A 16,102-nucleotide genomic window follows, 5' to 3' on the forward strand; every position below is an offset into this window, starting at 1 on the left:
TATGAAATATCCATCATCACTGCATAAAATGATGTATGTGCTAAATGGAGGGAAGATCCAACACTGATGAGAACTACAGAAGTACCGAGCAAGGTGGTGCAGTGGTTAGACACTGGACTCACATTCGGGAGGACGACGGTTCAATCCCGCGTCCGGCCATCCCGATTTAGGTTTTCCGTGATTTCCCTAAAATGCTCCAGGCAAATGCTGGGATGGTTCCTTTGAAAGGGCATAGCCAACTTCCTTCCCCATCCTTCCCTAATCCGATGAGACCGATGACCTCGCTGTCTGGTCTCCTTCCCCAAAACAACCCCAACCCCAACTACAGAAGTCTTGAAGAAGGAGGAATTGCCCAAAGGGGGAGTCCAGTTAATAAATAGAGCAGTGTATAAGGAGAACTATGATCCAGTTGGGTGGAAAAAGATCCTTGCCACCACAGCTCACCAATGCCCAGATGTCCTGAAGTATTTCCCTAACATCCAGCATTTGGTTACCTGTGATTCGTGAAGACTCCAGACAGTATCAGATGCAAGTATCACTGGCCAGGTCCCCACTGATTTGTTACACAGTAACTGAGCCACTGTAAGGAATGACAGCAGCAGAAGCTCATCCTATAATTACTGCCAGGCAACTGGTACCAATCCCACCTACAGCAGTATCATTCCACTGAACCAGACTCTGTCTGTTGGGGAAGTTCATGAAGTCAACAAGTAGGAATTCAGATTAACAGCTTTTAAAAAGCAAAGCAGAAACAGTGCAAAAATATTGAGTTAAATAATGATTACTGAACAAGGATAAAAAGGCAAACACAATTAATTTTTAGGTATTTGTTGTATATGAAAAAAAGATTCATATTATAAAATTTAATATTTGAGTTAAATTATTAAGAAAATATGAACAATTTAAATGGGGCAGCATTTGTGAGGGTATAGAATTTTTGCTAAAATAAACTCTGGGCAAAGACACCCCATCCTCATTCCTTCACAACATTAACACCTTCTCCCATCTGCTACATGTGGTACTCCTCAATCATGTGTGCCACCTTCCTGGACGCTGTCCTCCTCCTCTTTGATGACTCCATCCATACCTCTGTCTACAGGAAACCTTCCAATCATCAACAGTACCTACATTTTGACAGCTGTCATCCCTTTCATGTCAAAAAAACCCTTCCCATACAGCCTGGCCACCTGAGTATGGTATCTACAGCAACAAGAACTGCCTTGCACACTATGCTAATCCCTGCATCACTCCCAATCCCAACCCCTTGCCACAGGTATCATATTCCTGTGGTAGACCCAGGTGCAAGACCTGCCCAACACACTCACCCAGCAGTTCCTATTTTGGTCCTGTCAGAGGCTGATACTACACCATCATGGGCTGGGCTACCCCCATGTCATATACCAGCTCTGTTGCAATCATTGTACAAACTGTTATATTGGTATGGTTACCATCCAGCTTTCCATGAGGATGAATGGCCACCATCAAACTGTAGCTAAGAGCAAAGGAGACCACCCTGTGGCATGACATACAGCTAAACATAAAATGCTTGATTTTAATGGTTGCTTCACAACCCAATGCATTTGGACCCTCAGCTCCACCACCAGCTCTTCTGAATTGTGCAGATGGGAGTTATTCTTACAATACATTCCCTGCTCCCAAAATTATCTCAGCTTCAATCACTAATGATGTACTACCCCCAAACCCTTCACCCAACAGTTTCCTTCCCCTCTAACCAATCACATCATCCCATTTCACATCCCTTAACTCTCACTGTTCTCCACTCTTTGCCAAGGCACCAACCATCTTTTTCCCTTCTCTGTGCCTCTCCTTTTCCAGTCCCCATCCCCTGTGCCCTCTCACTCACAGTTGCACTTGTCAGCCTTGTCTTGCTGTCATCTAGTCCACACACGCTGCACTGGGCAGTGCTAACTTCTCTTTGCCCCACCTGTGCACTGGGCAGTGATAACTTCTCTTTGCCCCACCTGTGCACTGCTAATCCTTCCCTCATCCTTCCCTGCTGCCTTCAGTCAATATGACAGTTGTATTCTGGGTATAAAGGCTGGAGTTGGCTATGATGTATGTGTGTGAGGTGTTCTTGCTTGTGTGGATGTGTGTGTTTTCTTTTCTAAAGAAGGCTTTGGCCAAAAGCTGAATGTGTAACAGGCCTTTTGTTGTCCCTGTCTACAACTCAACATGACATCTTTATGATGAGCAGAAATCTAATCTTTTCATTATATTGTAGCTATTCCAACCTGGAATTTCCATTATTAGATCATTCAATAAGATTCCTTTTTGCAATTATTGGAGTCTTCACACACTATCTCTTGTTTGTTTACACCTTTTCCACTCCCCATCCCTTGCACCCTCTCACCCACAGTTGCACCTGACAGTCTTGTCCTGCTGTAGCTTAAACTTATTGGTTTGGGAGATCGGTACAACATCCTGAGTCCTCCCTGGTCCCAGTCCAGCCTGTGCAGAACATCTAGACTTACCATTGACATGACACTCACAGTCAAGTGGATGAGTAATGACAGATCCTGTACTTTCTGCAGAGGAGACAGGATCCACAGATAGTATGTGGATAGTATGTGAGGTACCTCTGGTACCAGTATCATAATACAACTCTCAGGATCTCTTCCAACACACCAATTCGTAGCAACTGCCAATTGTTTGAGAGTAGTCAGGGTGATTTCCAGCTGCTTACGAATGTCAACCAATTCATCCCATGTTCAAGAACGGCATTGATAGTGGGGCTACATTTTGGCTGGTGCAATGTGTTACAAGACAGTGAACTTTAAATTTAGTCTGCTGATTATCTTTTAATCTGTTGAGCTAAAAAGTTTCTAATTCCCTATAAGAGTTGAAGAAAATACAGTAAACAAGATTTCTACTAAGGCAACACAGAAAGCTGTGATAAAAACTACTAGTATTCTAAAACATTTTGAGGTTGATTACAGTTATTAAGAAACTCAGAAACAGAGTCAGTTTATGATAAATGCAAACAATGTATAGGTATACTGCTCTTTAAGAGAAACTAGATGTAACACAATATGTTAGTTAGAATATTTGCTACATAACTAAATCACAAACGCTGATTTCCCACAAATAGCTCATAGATTGTGCAAAGGACAATGTTAGCTTCTAAAAATTCTTAAAAATTCAAGTTTATTTTTGCATTGATATACAATAAAATTCGGAGGTGACATATTCTTTGGCAGAACTGTGATCCACAAATGCTGATTTGCTATAAAATAAATTACTTGTCCAGATCACTCATACTGGTAATTAAAAAAATATAGTTTTGTAAGCATCTGAAGGTTCTCAAAAATAATCTTATTCTCACACAACTCTACAATGAAATTAGAGAATGATTTTTTGAATAAGAATAGCCATACTGTTCTCAAAAATTTTAAAATATCGAAATTACATTTAAGCCTATAATTGTCAATAACAGTACGAGGTTATCAAGACACTCATGAATGTTGGAAATTTCACAATATATCACAATAGAAATGGGTACTTGAAACAATCAATGAAATATGATGCAGAAGCGATGCAAGCAGTAAAATATGTGAATCTAGAACTTCAAATCAGCACACACAAATCTTTTGCACATGGTCTCATTCAAAAGAAAATACCAAAGTCAGCTTTTATACTTGGGTTGGAACTTAAATAGTGGTAGCACTGCTGTGGAGACACAATGCAATGGAATCTACTATTGTCACTGGTAGCACACGTTGCTGACATACCTACCTTACCTCCGAGCAAATGGACGCACCCATCCCATGTCACCAGCATGCACACAATCGAGGGAAACACAGTCACTTGTGAGTGACTGGTCTAAAGTAATGGTGACGCTATGTTATTGAAACAGGAACAACAGAGTTGGATCAAGATTGAATATGCCAGATGTAGTACAGCACGACAATGTCATCAAGGTCTTCAAGAGGTGTGTAGGGAATTGGCATTGCCATACAGAACAGTCTCACATCGATTATATTAGATTAGATTTACTTTCATTCCAATTGATCCATAGTGAGGAGGTCCTCCAGGATGTGGAACATGTCTGAAAAACAACAATACATGACAAATATTTACAACTAAAACAAATAAGCTAATGTACCATTCCACAGGTCCCAAGTGGAATGATCGTCATTTTTTAATGAACACTAAGAGTCTTTTTACAAATACTAATGCACTGAATTTAAAATAAAAAAGTTTTATTTATTTATAAGGTAATAAACATGTAATACAACTATTGTAATACTTATTTACAATGAACACATTACTGCACTGAAATGGTGCAGAAGTTAGATTATACTAACACACACACACACACACACACACACACACACACACACAAATTTTCAATGAAAACATTACTGCACTGAAATTGTGCAGAAGTTATGTTGTACTTATATACAAATCAGTTGGTTTTACTAAGAAATTCATCAATGGAGTAGAAGGAGTTGGTCACCAATAAATCCTTTAGGCTTCTCTTAAACTGAATTTCATTGGTTGTTAAGCTTTTTATGGCTGCTGGCAAGTTATTGAAAATGTGTGTTCCTGAATAATGCACACCTTTTTGTACAAGACTAAGTGACTTTAAATCCTTGTGAAGATTATTCTTATTTCTAGTATTGATTCCATGAATTGAGCTGTTGGTTTGAAAAAGTGATATATTTTTAATGACAAATTTCATTAAGGAATAAAGATATTGGGAAGCAGTAGTTAGTATCCCTAGTTCCCTAAACAGGCTTCTGCAGGATGTTCTTGAGTTCACACCACATATAATTCTTACTGCACGTTTTTGTGCCCAGAAAACTTTAGCTTGGCTTGATGAATTACCCCAAAAAATAATCCCATATGACATTATGGAATGAAAGTAAACATAGTATGCCAGCTTTTTCATTTTTATATCCCCTATGTCTGACAAAATTTGCATTGCAAACAGAGATTTGTTAAGACGCTTCAGCAGTTCTGTGGTGTGCTCCTCCCAGTAGAATTTATTATCAAGCTGTAATCCCAAGAATTTAACACTGTCCACTTCTATGTTCTTGTCATTGTATGTTAGACATATACTCTTGGGACACCCCTTACAAGTTCTGAACTGCATGTAGTGTGTTTTTTCAAAGTTTAGTGACAAAGAATTGGCTAGGAACTAGTGATTAATGTCCACAAATATTTTATTGGCTGATCTTTCTAAGACTACACTTGATTTGCTATTTATTGCAATGTTTGTATCATCGGCAAACAAAACAAACTTGGCATCTGGTAATGTTACTGATGAAAGGTCATTGATATACACAAGAAAAAGTAAGGGCCCCAAAGTGGAACCTTGTGGGACCCCACATGTAATTAGTTCCCAGTTGGATGATGCCTGATAGCTTGATACATGTCTCTTTCCTAGTAACACCCTTTGTTTCCTGCCAGAGATATAAGATTTGAACCATTTTGCAGCATTTCCTGTTACACTATAATATTCTAGTTTACTTAAAAGGATATTGTGATTTACACAGTCAAATGCATTTGACAGATCACAAAATATACCAGTTGCCTGCAATTTTTTGTCTAATGAATTAAGCACATTTTCACTGTAAGTGTAGATAGCCTTCTCAATATCAGAACCTTTTAGAAATCCAAACTGTGACTTTGACAGTATGTTATTTGAGATAAGATGGTTATAAAGACGACTGTACATTACTTTTTCGAAAATTTTTGAGAATGCTGGCAACAGTGAAATTGGGTAAAAGCCTTCAATGAAGGTCAACAGACTGTGGCAGACATGCATTGGGCAGGTCATCCTAGCGTCTCTGAAGAAGACGTGCATCCTGTTGCCACGTTAGTGGACAGTGATCTCCACAATATGATTCATGAGCTCAGCCACGAAACTAGATTAGCGCACACGACTGTGCTTTTTATCCTGAAAGAATGCTTGGACATGTGAAAAAATGCATCACAATGGGTTCCCCATGACTTGATGGAAATGCAGAAATGTATATGTTACGATGTTGCTCAGATGCACTTGGAGCACTACGAGCGTGAAGGAGAGGCTTTCTTATGTCATATCATAACACTGGATGAGATGTGGGCCACATCATACGAGCCAAAACTGAAACACCAATCCAATGAATGGCATCATTATGGGACACTGCTAAAGTTGAAATTGCATCAGAGCCCCAGTATGGTGAAAGTTATGGTGATTCTCATGTATGACTGTGATGGTGTTATCCTAATGCATTACATTTCTCCATGGCAAACCATACAGTATTACTGTACATTTTTGGAGCATCATCTGTGACCAGCGTTGTGAAAGAAGCGGCGACACTTTCTGTGTAACCCGCCCATCATTTTGCATGACAATGCACGGGCTCATACAGCACAAGTTGTGGCTGCTCTGTTTGGTCAGTGGGACTGGGAAGTACTGTACCATCCACCATACTCCCCAGACTTAAGTCCTTGTGACATTGATTTGATTCTCAAGATGAAGGAACCATTTTGTGGCATTCGCTTCAGAACTGTTCCAGTGATTTGACAGGCAGTAGGTCGGTCCATTCGCACCATCAACAGAACAGGCTCTGCTAACAGTATACTACACCTTACTTTTACAATAAAAAATATAAAGTTGAAGGAAACCAAATTCAGCTTAAGAGCAACACTGTGAAAAACAGTCACTAAAGTGAAAAATAAAATTCTGTCTGTTAATCCGCTGGAAGGTATTGTGCAATTCTGGTCTTATTTAATGTTAGTAACATGATTAATCATCTGTAAAGCACTCAATGGCCATAATGTATCAAATCAAAGGGTGACACTGAATTGTGTCTTAAAAATACACTCATACTATGGAGCTCCTTTCAATCACTGAAAAAATGCCAAAATTACAGATACTGTACTGAAATCAGTTATCGTGAACTAAAGAATCAACAAAATAGACAGACAACTGGATTTGAAGGGGTAGTTCCCTAAAAATTATCCAAAAGAAATTCATTCTTATAGATCGTTGGATTGATGAAGCATTGCAAACGGTCCAGATCATTTTCAGGAACAAATTTTAGACAAATGTAACTCCAGAGTAATATTACTAATTTGTAGAGAAATAATGGAACGTGCTTTGTGGTCATATATTATGAACTTTATGGACACGGCACTTCCTCTATTGGAATCAACAAGGATTATGCAAACAGAGCCTTATGAAACTCAGCTTACTCTTTCATCTGTGAGATCCAGAATACTGTCCATTGTGGCATGCAGGAGTATATCTTGTTGCCAGACTTCTGGAAAGTATTTTATATAGTTCGTTAGTGAACAAAATATGAGCTTATGAAATATTGTGTTAGCCCTTTGATGGGACTGAGAACTTCCCCATCATGTAGTTGTTAATAGGAAGGAATTGTCAGATATGAAAGTAGTGACATGTATATCCCTAATCGCTATTATGGAGCATCAAGTCACTGTTAAAGAGCCTATACTGATCTCAATATAGGCAGGGATTTTATTATTATATGCTAATTTACAATGAACAGATACCTTGTGACAAATAAATAGGATAACAGGTATATAGTATAGTGTCTAATGTAAGTAACTTTTTTGGTAACAAGGCCCCCAGAGTTGCAGTGAATGGATCATGTTATTCAATGATAGACTGAAAGCTGTTTCGAGTAAAGCAACAGAATTTGCATTCATGGTAATATTCACAAGGCACATTGGCACAAAAAATATTTTTACAGAAACTACATCCCTTCATGCATGAAACAGGGGCTCATACCCTGAGATGGTTTAAAACTTTGTAACCCTGAACTTGAAACCAGTTAGACAACATGATAGAAAGCTGCATGCAAAACTCAATGAAAATTTTGCCTTCACACCAAGGACTGATCCTCATTGTTAATGAAGAAATCACATTGTTCATTAAAAGTAAGTAGGTGGTTTCTGGGAGTTTGGGAGACCACAAAATGTCAGTGTTTCCCCAAGAGAATTTTTCTGTTTGATACAGTAAGATGTAATTTTTATATAATGGAGAGGCATGGTAAACGTTTATCACCAGTCTGTTGATATTAAACTAGAAACAGTGTCTCTAAAGCAGTTTCTAAAACTTTTACCAAATGATATGTATGAACCAGGAATTTATTTTACATATAGCATCATGTCTGCTAAGCCCCTTTTATACATTAGAATTAATTATGATTAGAATTAAAGGTACTATAACATTTCAAGAAAAGTGTTAGTTGTGGATTTAAATTCAAGCCATTTGTCACCAGAAGGGGATATTAATCATGAATGAGCAAACTAATGTCTGAATCACATTCATGTAAATACTTCCATTACATTATTAAACACAATACTTGTCATGTAAGTGTAGCTTTATCAGTCAGTACATCAACAGTACATACAGTCTGCAAACATTTTTATTTTATACTATTAAAGGCAACTGATATTTATTCACTGAGTTGCTTGCATTGTGTTCCAGCTATTTGAGAGAATCAGAAACTATAATTAAAAGTTAACTGCAAAGAAATATCTCAATTTTTAGGTCCTGCAAAATCCGTGAAGTATTATGTTTGAAACAATTTTTATTGCAGGACATGTGGTGGCGAAAGACACGATCACATACAAGAAACAAACATTGTCGCGGTGTTGATGGAAACAGAAATTTTGATTTCCATTGGAATGGTAAGCCTGCATCAAGTTTATTGTTGTAATGTTTTTGTGGTCCCTTTAATTTCCTGTGCTGCAGTTAAGAACAAGATATACCACCAAGTTTGCATGGGATAATGGATGTATTGGAACATTGAAGTGATAGAGGTGGGTTTGATTTGATTTGTTTTGATTACAGCAGAGACAGAAAAACAACAGTGGTCTTAGCCCACAATTTCCCACAATGAAACCAAGTGTATTGTGCAATTCCACTCCCTTTGATTCTAGTAATGGCAACTGGTACCCTTAAGAAGTAGTGGGAAACTCTTTACTAGTTCATTATGAGACACAATTTGTTCAGATTCTAGTTATCCCAATATTCTGTGTCTTTTGCCCTTGTAATCTTACCCTCCTGCACATTGTTATTAAAGTCACATTCCCTACACAAATCTTGAAAACTTTGCGAGGAGTAAGATTACACAAGAAGAACTTTTTTACTTATCTTCATTATCTCATTTTTGTTGTTGATGGCTCAAAGTCTTGTCTAGGAGTACTTTCTTGCAGCTGAAAATTTCAATTTCTTAGCTTCGTGATGACAAAATAACTGTTGAAGAGCTGCCTGTTGCTATGAATGTCTTTTTATTTTATCTCATTCTTCTAAATCACACTGACTTAACAATTTCCACATTCAAAAAGCCAATAATTACATTTTGTTGACAAGTTTAGCAAAATACTTGCATTTCCATCAGAGGCATGCCCACCACTACTTACATTCTGCCATACTCACACTTTCCAAAGAGTTTACATACTTTAATGATAGGGAAATCTTTATCAAATTATATCATCATTCCATAAATAAATCCAGACACAAATTTAATAATTACCATTAAATTGTATAATTAATAATGTAATTTTAGGTATGCCACAAATTTTGTAATTTCAATTATTTTTAAAAGAAGAGCAATTTTAACTTTTAGTACATATAGACTGTAACACATTACTTTCTTTTTTATACATTTTAGCCTGAAATATAGTACATCATATACAAAATCATATGAATTCTTTTAATGAAATAGCTGAGATAATTTTAACCTATGTGATATTCAAGACTATATATGGTGCCAGTTATCTCTATAAAAAAAGGAAGGTAATGTTAGAGGAGGCTGATTCATTACATCCGCCAGAGCTTTGTATTGAAATATTATACATGTTGTGGGTTCATCCTCATCATTTGTAGATGTTCCTTAACATTTCCATGGCCAGTTATGAACCCTCCCATGATTTTAATGTCTCCTGTTCAAGTTCATGACAGCAGAGACATGGCTTTAACTTCATTAGCTTGCTATGTTTCTGTTTTTGTATTATAGTCCTATATTCCAGCTGCTGCTTGCTGATCCAACTACAAGTGTGTTCTGACTGTGGAGCATACTTTTTATCCTCTTTTTTACACTCATCATTATTAAAAATTAACACAACTAGACTTATTTAGGGAGAAGCACAACTTTGGTAAATTCAGAGTGAATTATGGAAGTAATAACTGAATGGCTAGATGGCTAGATTGACGAATTGGATGTGTTCATTAGCCTTGGCCAGTCCAATTTTACATAAAGTGTTTGTATTGTCATTACCATGTGTGGGAATACTCTGACTTGTACAGACTAATCCAAGCGTGCACAGAGACATTTAAGCATTCTTTCCATGCTCCATATGCAATGGAATGAGAAGAAGCACTAACAACTGGTTGTGTGCTAAGTACTATTTGCTAAGCACTTCTTAGGAGTTTTCCTAGTATGTAGTGGGTATATAGATGGAGATATACAGATAGAGATTAATAGATAGAAATGAATAATGTTACATGCTCAATCACAGATATTTATACTTGATTATAAAAACAATTACAAGCATTTATACTAAATTACTTACACAACTACAAACATTTAGCCATATATTATGAATTTTAACATATGTGCATACTTTTTTCATCAAAAATTCTCTTACATTTTAAAATGGATTTTCAGCCAGTGAGCTGTACAATTTTCTTTGAGATGGTTTAGAAGTCATGGACCATGCTGACAGTGGTAAATTGTTAAAAATTGTTAGGGAGCTGACTATGGCTGAGTGGGCTGTTTTTACTAGTCTGTGTCTTGGAACATCCATGTTAATTTTTCTTCTGGTGTTGTGTTGGTGTATATCTCCCCTTATATGAAATGCTTTCATATTTGTTTTAATGTTTAGTGATGAGACATATATATACAGATTTACAATTGTATGTATATTGAGTTTTCTATACAGAGGATGGCAGTGATCTGTTGGTCCAGCCCTACACGTTTCTCTTATGACTTTCTTTTGTATCTTCAGTATATCAGTGATATGTGTGGAGTGGCCCCATACTAACAGTTCGTAAGAAATGTGAGACTGGAACAGTCCAAAATATGCCAATCTTAAATCATTAGGAGTAGCTGAATCTCTCAGTTTCCAAATTAGGTATAGTACCCTTGATATTCTTTTGCAAATGTGAATGATGTGTTCTCCCCAACTCACTTTGGACTCAATATGGAATCCTAAAAGTTTAACTGTTCTAGTTTCTGTCTTATTACATACTCGCAATAGAAGATTCTGGGTCTTGTCAGGGTTACACAGCAGTTTCTTAGAGTATAACCATTTTACTGCAGCATTTAATGATCCCAGTGACATTTGTTGTAATGCTGATGTCCAGGTGAGTTGCAATAACTTTCGTGTCATCCACATAGCGAACTACAGACTGAGTAACATGATGTGGCAAATCATTGATGACAATTATTAAAAAGAATGGTCCAAGCACTGATCCCTGTGGTACCCCTGTCTCTCACATTTTCATTAAACAATGTTTGTTTCTCACTGAAACATTTTGTTTCCTGTGTCTTTCAGTATGAAGCAATTATTTTTTGTGCTGTAGTTAGTATCTCAATCAATATTTCATAAGGGGTACAATCAAAGGCCTTACTTGGTTTGCATAAAATCAGTGAGGCTTTATCCCTATTTTCAAAAGTAGTGATCATCTGATTTACATCAAGAACTGTGGAGGTGGTATTTTTTCCTCATCTGGGATCAAACTGTTTGTTCGAAAGGAAATTTTCTTCAAAAAAGTCAATTAATTATATGTAAGAGTTTCAAATATTTTAGAAATTACAGAAACTATTGAGACTGGACAATAATTTTGAGGGAGATTTTTGTCTCCTTTTTTTTTAAAGTTTGGTATAACTTTGAAATTTTTAATGATGCAGGGAAAACTCCGAACTGAAGACATTTGTTAAAAATGAAAGCTAAAGGTTCACAGATAAAACAAATAATTTTCTTGATAATGCAGTTGTATAGACAGTTTGGATAGTTTTAGAGTTGGAGAATTTTTTACTGGTTTTATCACATCTGTGGATGTGATAATTTTCCACTGAAAAGAAGTGACAAAGAACTCATTCAGTTGTTCTGGTTCAAGTGATATTTCCTTTGTGCAGTTGGGAGAGTGTTCTTGTGTGATAATCTGCCATGCCACTTTGCACTATTTCGTGCATTTTCTATAAACCTCACATATGCTTATTTTTTCTCATTAAGCAACTTAGTTTTATAAATATTCTCTACTTCAGATACTTCCTATAATCTATATCAGCAAGTTTAGTGCCACTCTCTTAGTTCTTTTTATGTTTATTTTGCAATAATAACATTTGTTCCCTAATCTTTCCAAGTTCTTCAGTATACCAATTTGTTAACTTTGTTTTAAGCTTACTTTTAAACATAGTTTTCCTTGGGGCTGAACAAGTGTACCACACTTCAATATATTTGCTAAAGAACCTGTCAAACACAGTTACACTATTAGTTTGTCCAATCTGTGTTTCATACAAGAAGTCCTATTTTATATAACTTAATCTTTCAGCAAATAAGCTGAAAAATTCATCTTTCTTACTTCTCACCCAGATCACCTCATTTTCATCATGGGTTATATCACTGATCTGACCTGACAGTTACCTGTAGAGTGTGAGTAGTAATGTTTCATGAACAGAGAAACATCCACCTGCATGACTAACAGTAAAAATCTCCCTAGAGAATTTAACAATAATATTATCTAAGCAAGATTCTTTACAAGTAACATTCTTATTTGCACAAAATAAATTTAATGACCTGAAGATACGGAAAAAAGTTCTTGATACTTGCTTGTCACAGTCTGAGATTTCTATATTGAGGTCAGCACAGATAGCAATATTTTACTTTATCCTTAATATTTTTTTCATGAAAAGTTCAAAATTTTTCAAGATAACTTCTACCAATCCATTTGGTGATCTATAGAGACTTAGAACTATTATATTCTCATCTCTCTGCTTTATGTAGCTTTACTCACAACCTACTTCAGAACAAAACTGGCTTACATCAACTCTTGTGAATTTCAGACTATCTTTGAGAAAAAATACAATTCAACCATTTTCTTCTGTTTTCTACACATAATAATGGCCACAACATATCCTTGAGGAACAGAAATATCAGTAACACTTTTAAGACATTTGCTAAGATGGAAGAACTGGCAGTTCTAATTTCTGGACTGATGAACTTTTTGAGTGTGTAACTATAAATGACAGAGAAAATACTGGGTACTTCTACTGTAGATTTATGCAAATTACTGCTGCAGGTAACAATAAAAATTTTGGCAACCATTAGTAGTAATATCAGCTTTTTACCTCATACATAATATTTCAAATCATAAAACACAGATTTCATGTACTCCAAACAACAGTTCATTCAGTGCAGACATTGTACTACATAAAAAATAGAAGATGCAAGTAAAGCCTTTCTCAACAAGGAATCTTAGCATATAGATTTTTTGATCAAGTAGCATGTACTAAGTGATTTTCATGGAGCTTTTATTGGTATTACTTAATTTTTTCACATAATTATTGTATAATTCATACCCCAGCATTAAGGGAAACCTTCAGGGAAGAATAGCAAAGCTACTAACAAAGAGAAACAGCTATTCAAAATTGCACTAGTAATTAATGTTATTAAACTACCATGAAATTATTCTGCTTACATAAGCTAAATGTAACACTATAAAGTTAGCAGAATTGTTATTACTTAAATCAAGTCTGCCACTTCATCAGTTTTGTTAAATAGCATCTATTTACTTTCTACTGCTGTTTACAAATATTTTCTTTTATATTTTTGAGTCGCCCGCCTACTGACTGGTTTTATACAGCATGCTATGAATTCCTCTCCTGTTCAAGATTTTCATCTCAGAGCACAATTACAAACTCTATCCTCAATTATACGCTGGGTGTATTCCAATCTCTGCCTTCCTCTATAGTTTTTACCCTCTTCAGCTCTCTCTAGTGCTATGGAAGTTATTCCCTGATGTCTTAACAGATGTCCTGTTGCCCTATCACTTCTCATTATCAGTGTTTTCCATACAATCATTTCCTTGCTGGTTCTGTTGGAACCTTGTCATTCCTTATCTTATCAGTCCACCTAATTTTCAACATCCATCTGTAGCACCACAACTCAAAAGATTGATTCTCCATATGTTTTGGCTTTTTCACAGTCCATGTTTCACTACCATATAGTGCTGTGCTCCAAACATACATTTCCAGAAATTTCTTCCCCAAATTGAGATTGTGGTGCCAATGAGGTCGACACCAGCATTGATATGCGTTCGTCTTTGGACTCTGAGCATCGTATTTGGACGCTGAGCATTGTCTTTGGGCTGTTCTGCCATGTTGAGTTCTTTGTGAGCCTTGCAAGTGTTTACGTGAATAAATGAACTACTGCTAAATGGGTGTTGTTTGGCGTAACCAACCTGAACAAACTTTCTCACTGGTGAACCCGAGTTGTAACGTTTTTGCCGTTTTACTGTGTCCACGACCTCCGCCTTGGTTATTTTCATGTGTATTACATCGACACAGCATTCAAACAATGACTTCGGCTCAGCACCCTAACGCCGGATTTTGTGATTGACATGCATCGTGTTGCGGTTGATGGACACCCGCCAGGACTGCAACACGATGCATCTCACTCGAAGATTCCACCGATCTCGCCGGACGTTTTCGAGTCTGCAACAGTAAGTGAAGTTAGGAGTGTGCATGACTCTGGCTATCAAACGTCTTTGTTCCCGCCACATGTGCCCTCCCTCATCGACTGTGCAGTTAACCTCTTACAGATCTCCATATAGTGTGGAACCAATGTCGATTTCTGCAAATGCTTCGTCGGACAACCTACTACCGCCAGGACAATGAATTGCCATGCCACAATCCGTGCAGTACCACGTGGATACCTGCCATGTGGCTGGAACTGCTTCGTTCACAGTTCTACCTCCTCAGCATCCGACCACTCCCACGCCTGCCTCGGTTCCGCATCAGTACATGCCTTCCTACTTCGATACCTCGGCCTGCAACAGGAACAATAACTTGTTATCTGTGCCTGACCTCCACCTCCATCCCACTGCTACGCCTCAGTGCTTTGTGCCACAACATTCACCTTATCCGCACACCGTTTTGAGTGAAGTGACTATGAACAGTGAACATTGACACATTCTGTCCCACGTTTGACATCATTTCCCACACTGTGCTTCTGAACAGCCCACACCTCCACAGCCTCCCTGCAACACAGGTGGCCCCGGCTGTGATCATATGTCAAGCTTTCTGCGGATTAACATGTGTTCTCAAACTCTGAACTTTTTCTCACCTGTCACCCACGCGCCGGCTCCAGTCGAGCTTCCAGTACTGTTCTCGGCACAACTCGGTGCCTCATCCACGTTGGTTTTCCACAATGCATCAATTCGAGCACACCCGCAACGTATTAAGGTTCCGAAACCGCAATCGACACATTGCGGTGTCTCACCCGCGTCGACCTTCCGCGTCGACCTTCCGCGTCACGACGGATCGCACTCAAACACAACGTGTCATGTTCACGCTGCCACCCGAACAGCCATCGTTGCCACATCTCCTGTAGGCACACTCTCCTGGAATACTACAGCAACAACAGCTCGATTCAGGCAGTGCCCCGATGAACTCAACTCAACCTGTTGTTACGAACATTCTACAACGCTTACCGACGCAGCTGCCATTTAATCCCGACAGAGCAACAACCTGGTTCAAAATTGTGAACAAAGTGTTCGACCATTACAAACTCGACAAGTCAACCAGGTTTCTGTGCCTCATCACCCTCCTGCATGACCAGGAGGACTTGATTGCTGACCTGGGCGACGCCCAGGATTTACCTACCCGATACACTCTAGCCAAAGAGACAGTTCTACGTTGGCTTACACACTCAACTGAGGCAGCAATACGGCAAGTGCTCCACGTCGAGCAACTAGGGAATGACAAACCTTCCCAGCTCTGGAGATGGCAACGTGCCCTGATCAGCACCGATCTATTCTCTGACACAGCTCTCCTCGAAATCTGGTCAGATAAACTATCACCACACATCTGCATTGCTCCGGCTCAAAGGTCTC

General features: G+C 37.9%; 1 protein-coding gene across 1 annotated transcript in view; it reads left to right on the forward strand.

The window, feature by feature from the left end:
- Positions 1-16,102, forward strand: part of LOC126202932 (carboxypeptidase B-like) — a 278,801-nt gene that overhangs the window by 49,942 nt on the left and 212,757 nt on the right. The window contains exon 3 of the mRNA XM_049937068.1: positions 8,580-8,670. Coding sequence (XP_049793025.1) covers positions 8,580-8,670 — 91 coding nt within the window. The remainder of the gene's footprint in view (positions 1-8,579; positions 8,671-16,102) is intronic.

This window comes from Schistocerca nitens, chromosome 1, assembly GCF_023898315.1.
Source record: "Schistocerca nitens isolate TAMUIC-IGC-003100 chromosome 1, iqSchNite1.1, whole genome shotgun sequence".
NCBI classification, from domain to species: domain Eukaryota; kingdom Metazoa; phylum Arthropoda; class Insecta; order Orthoptera; family Acrididae; genus Schistocerca; species Schistocerca nitens.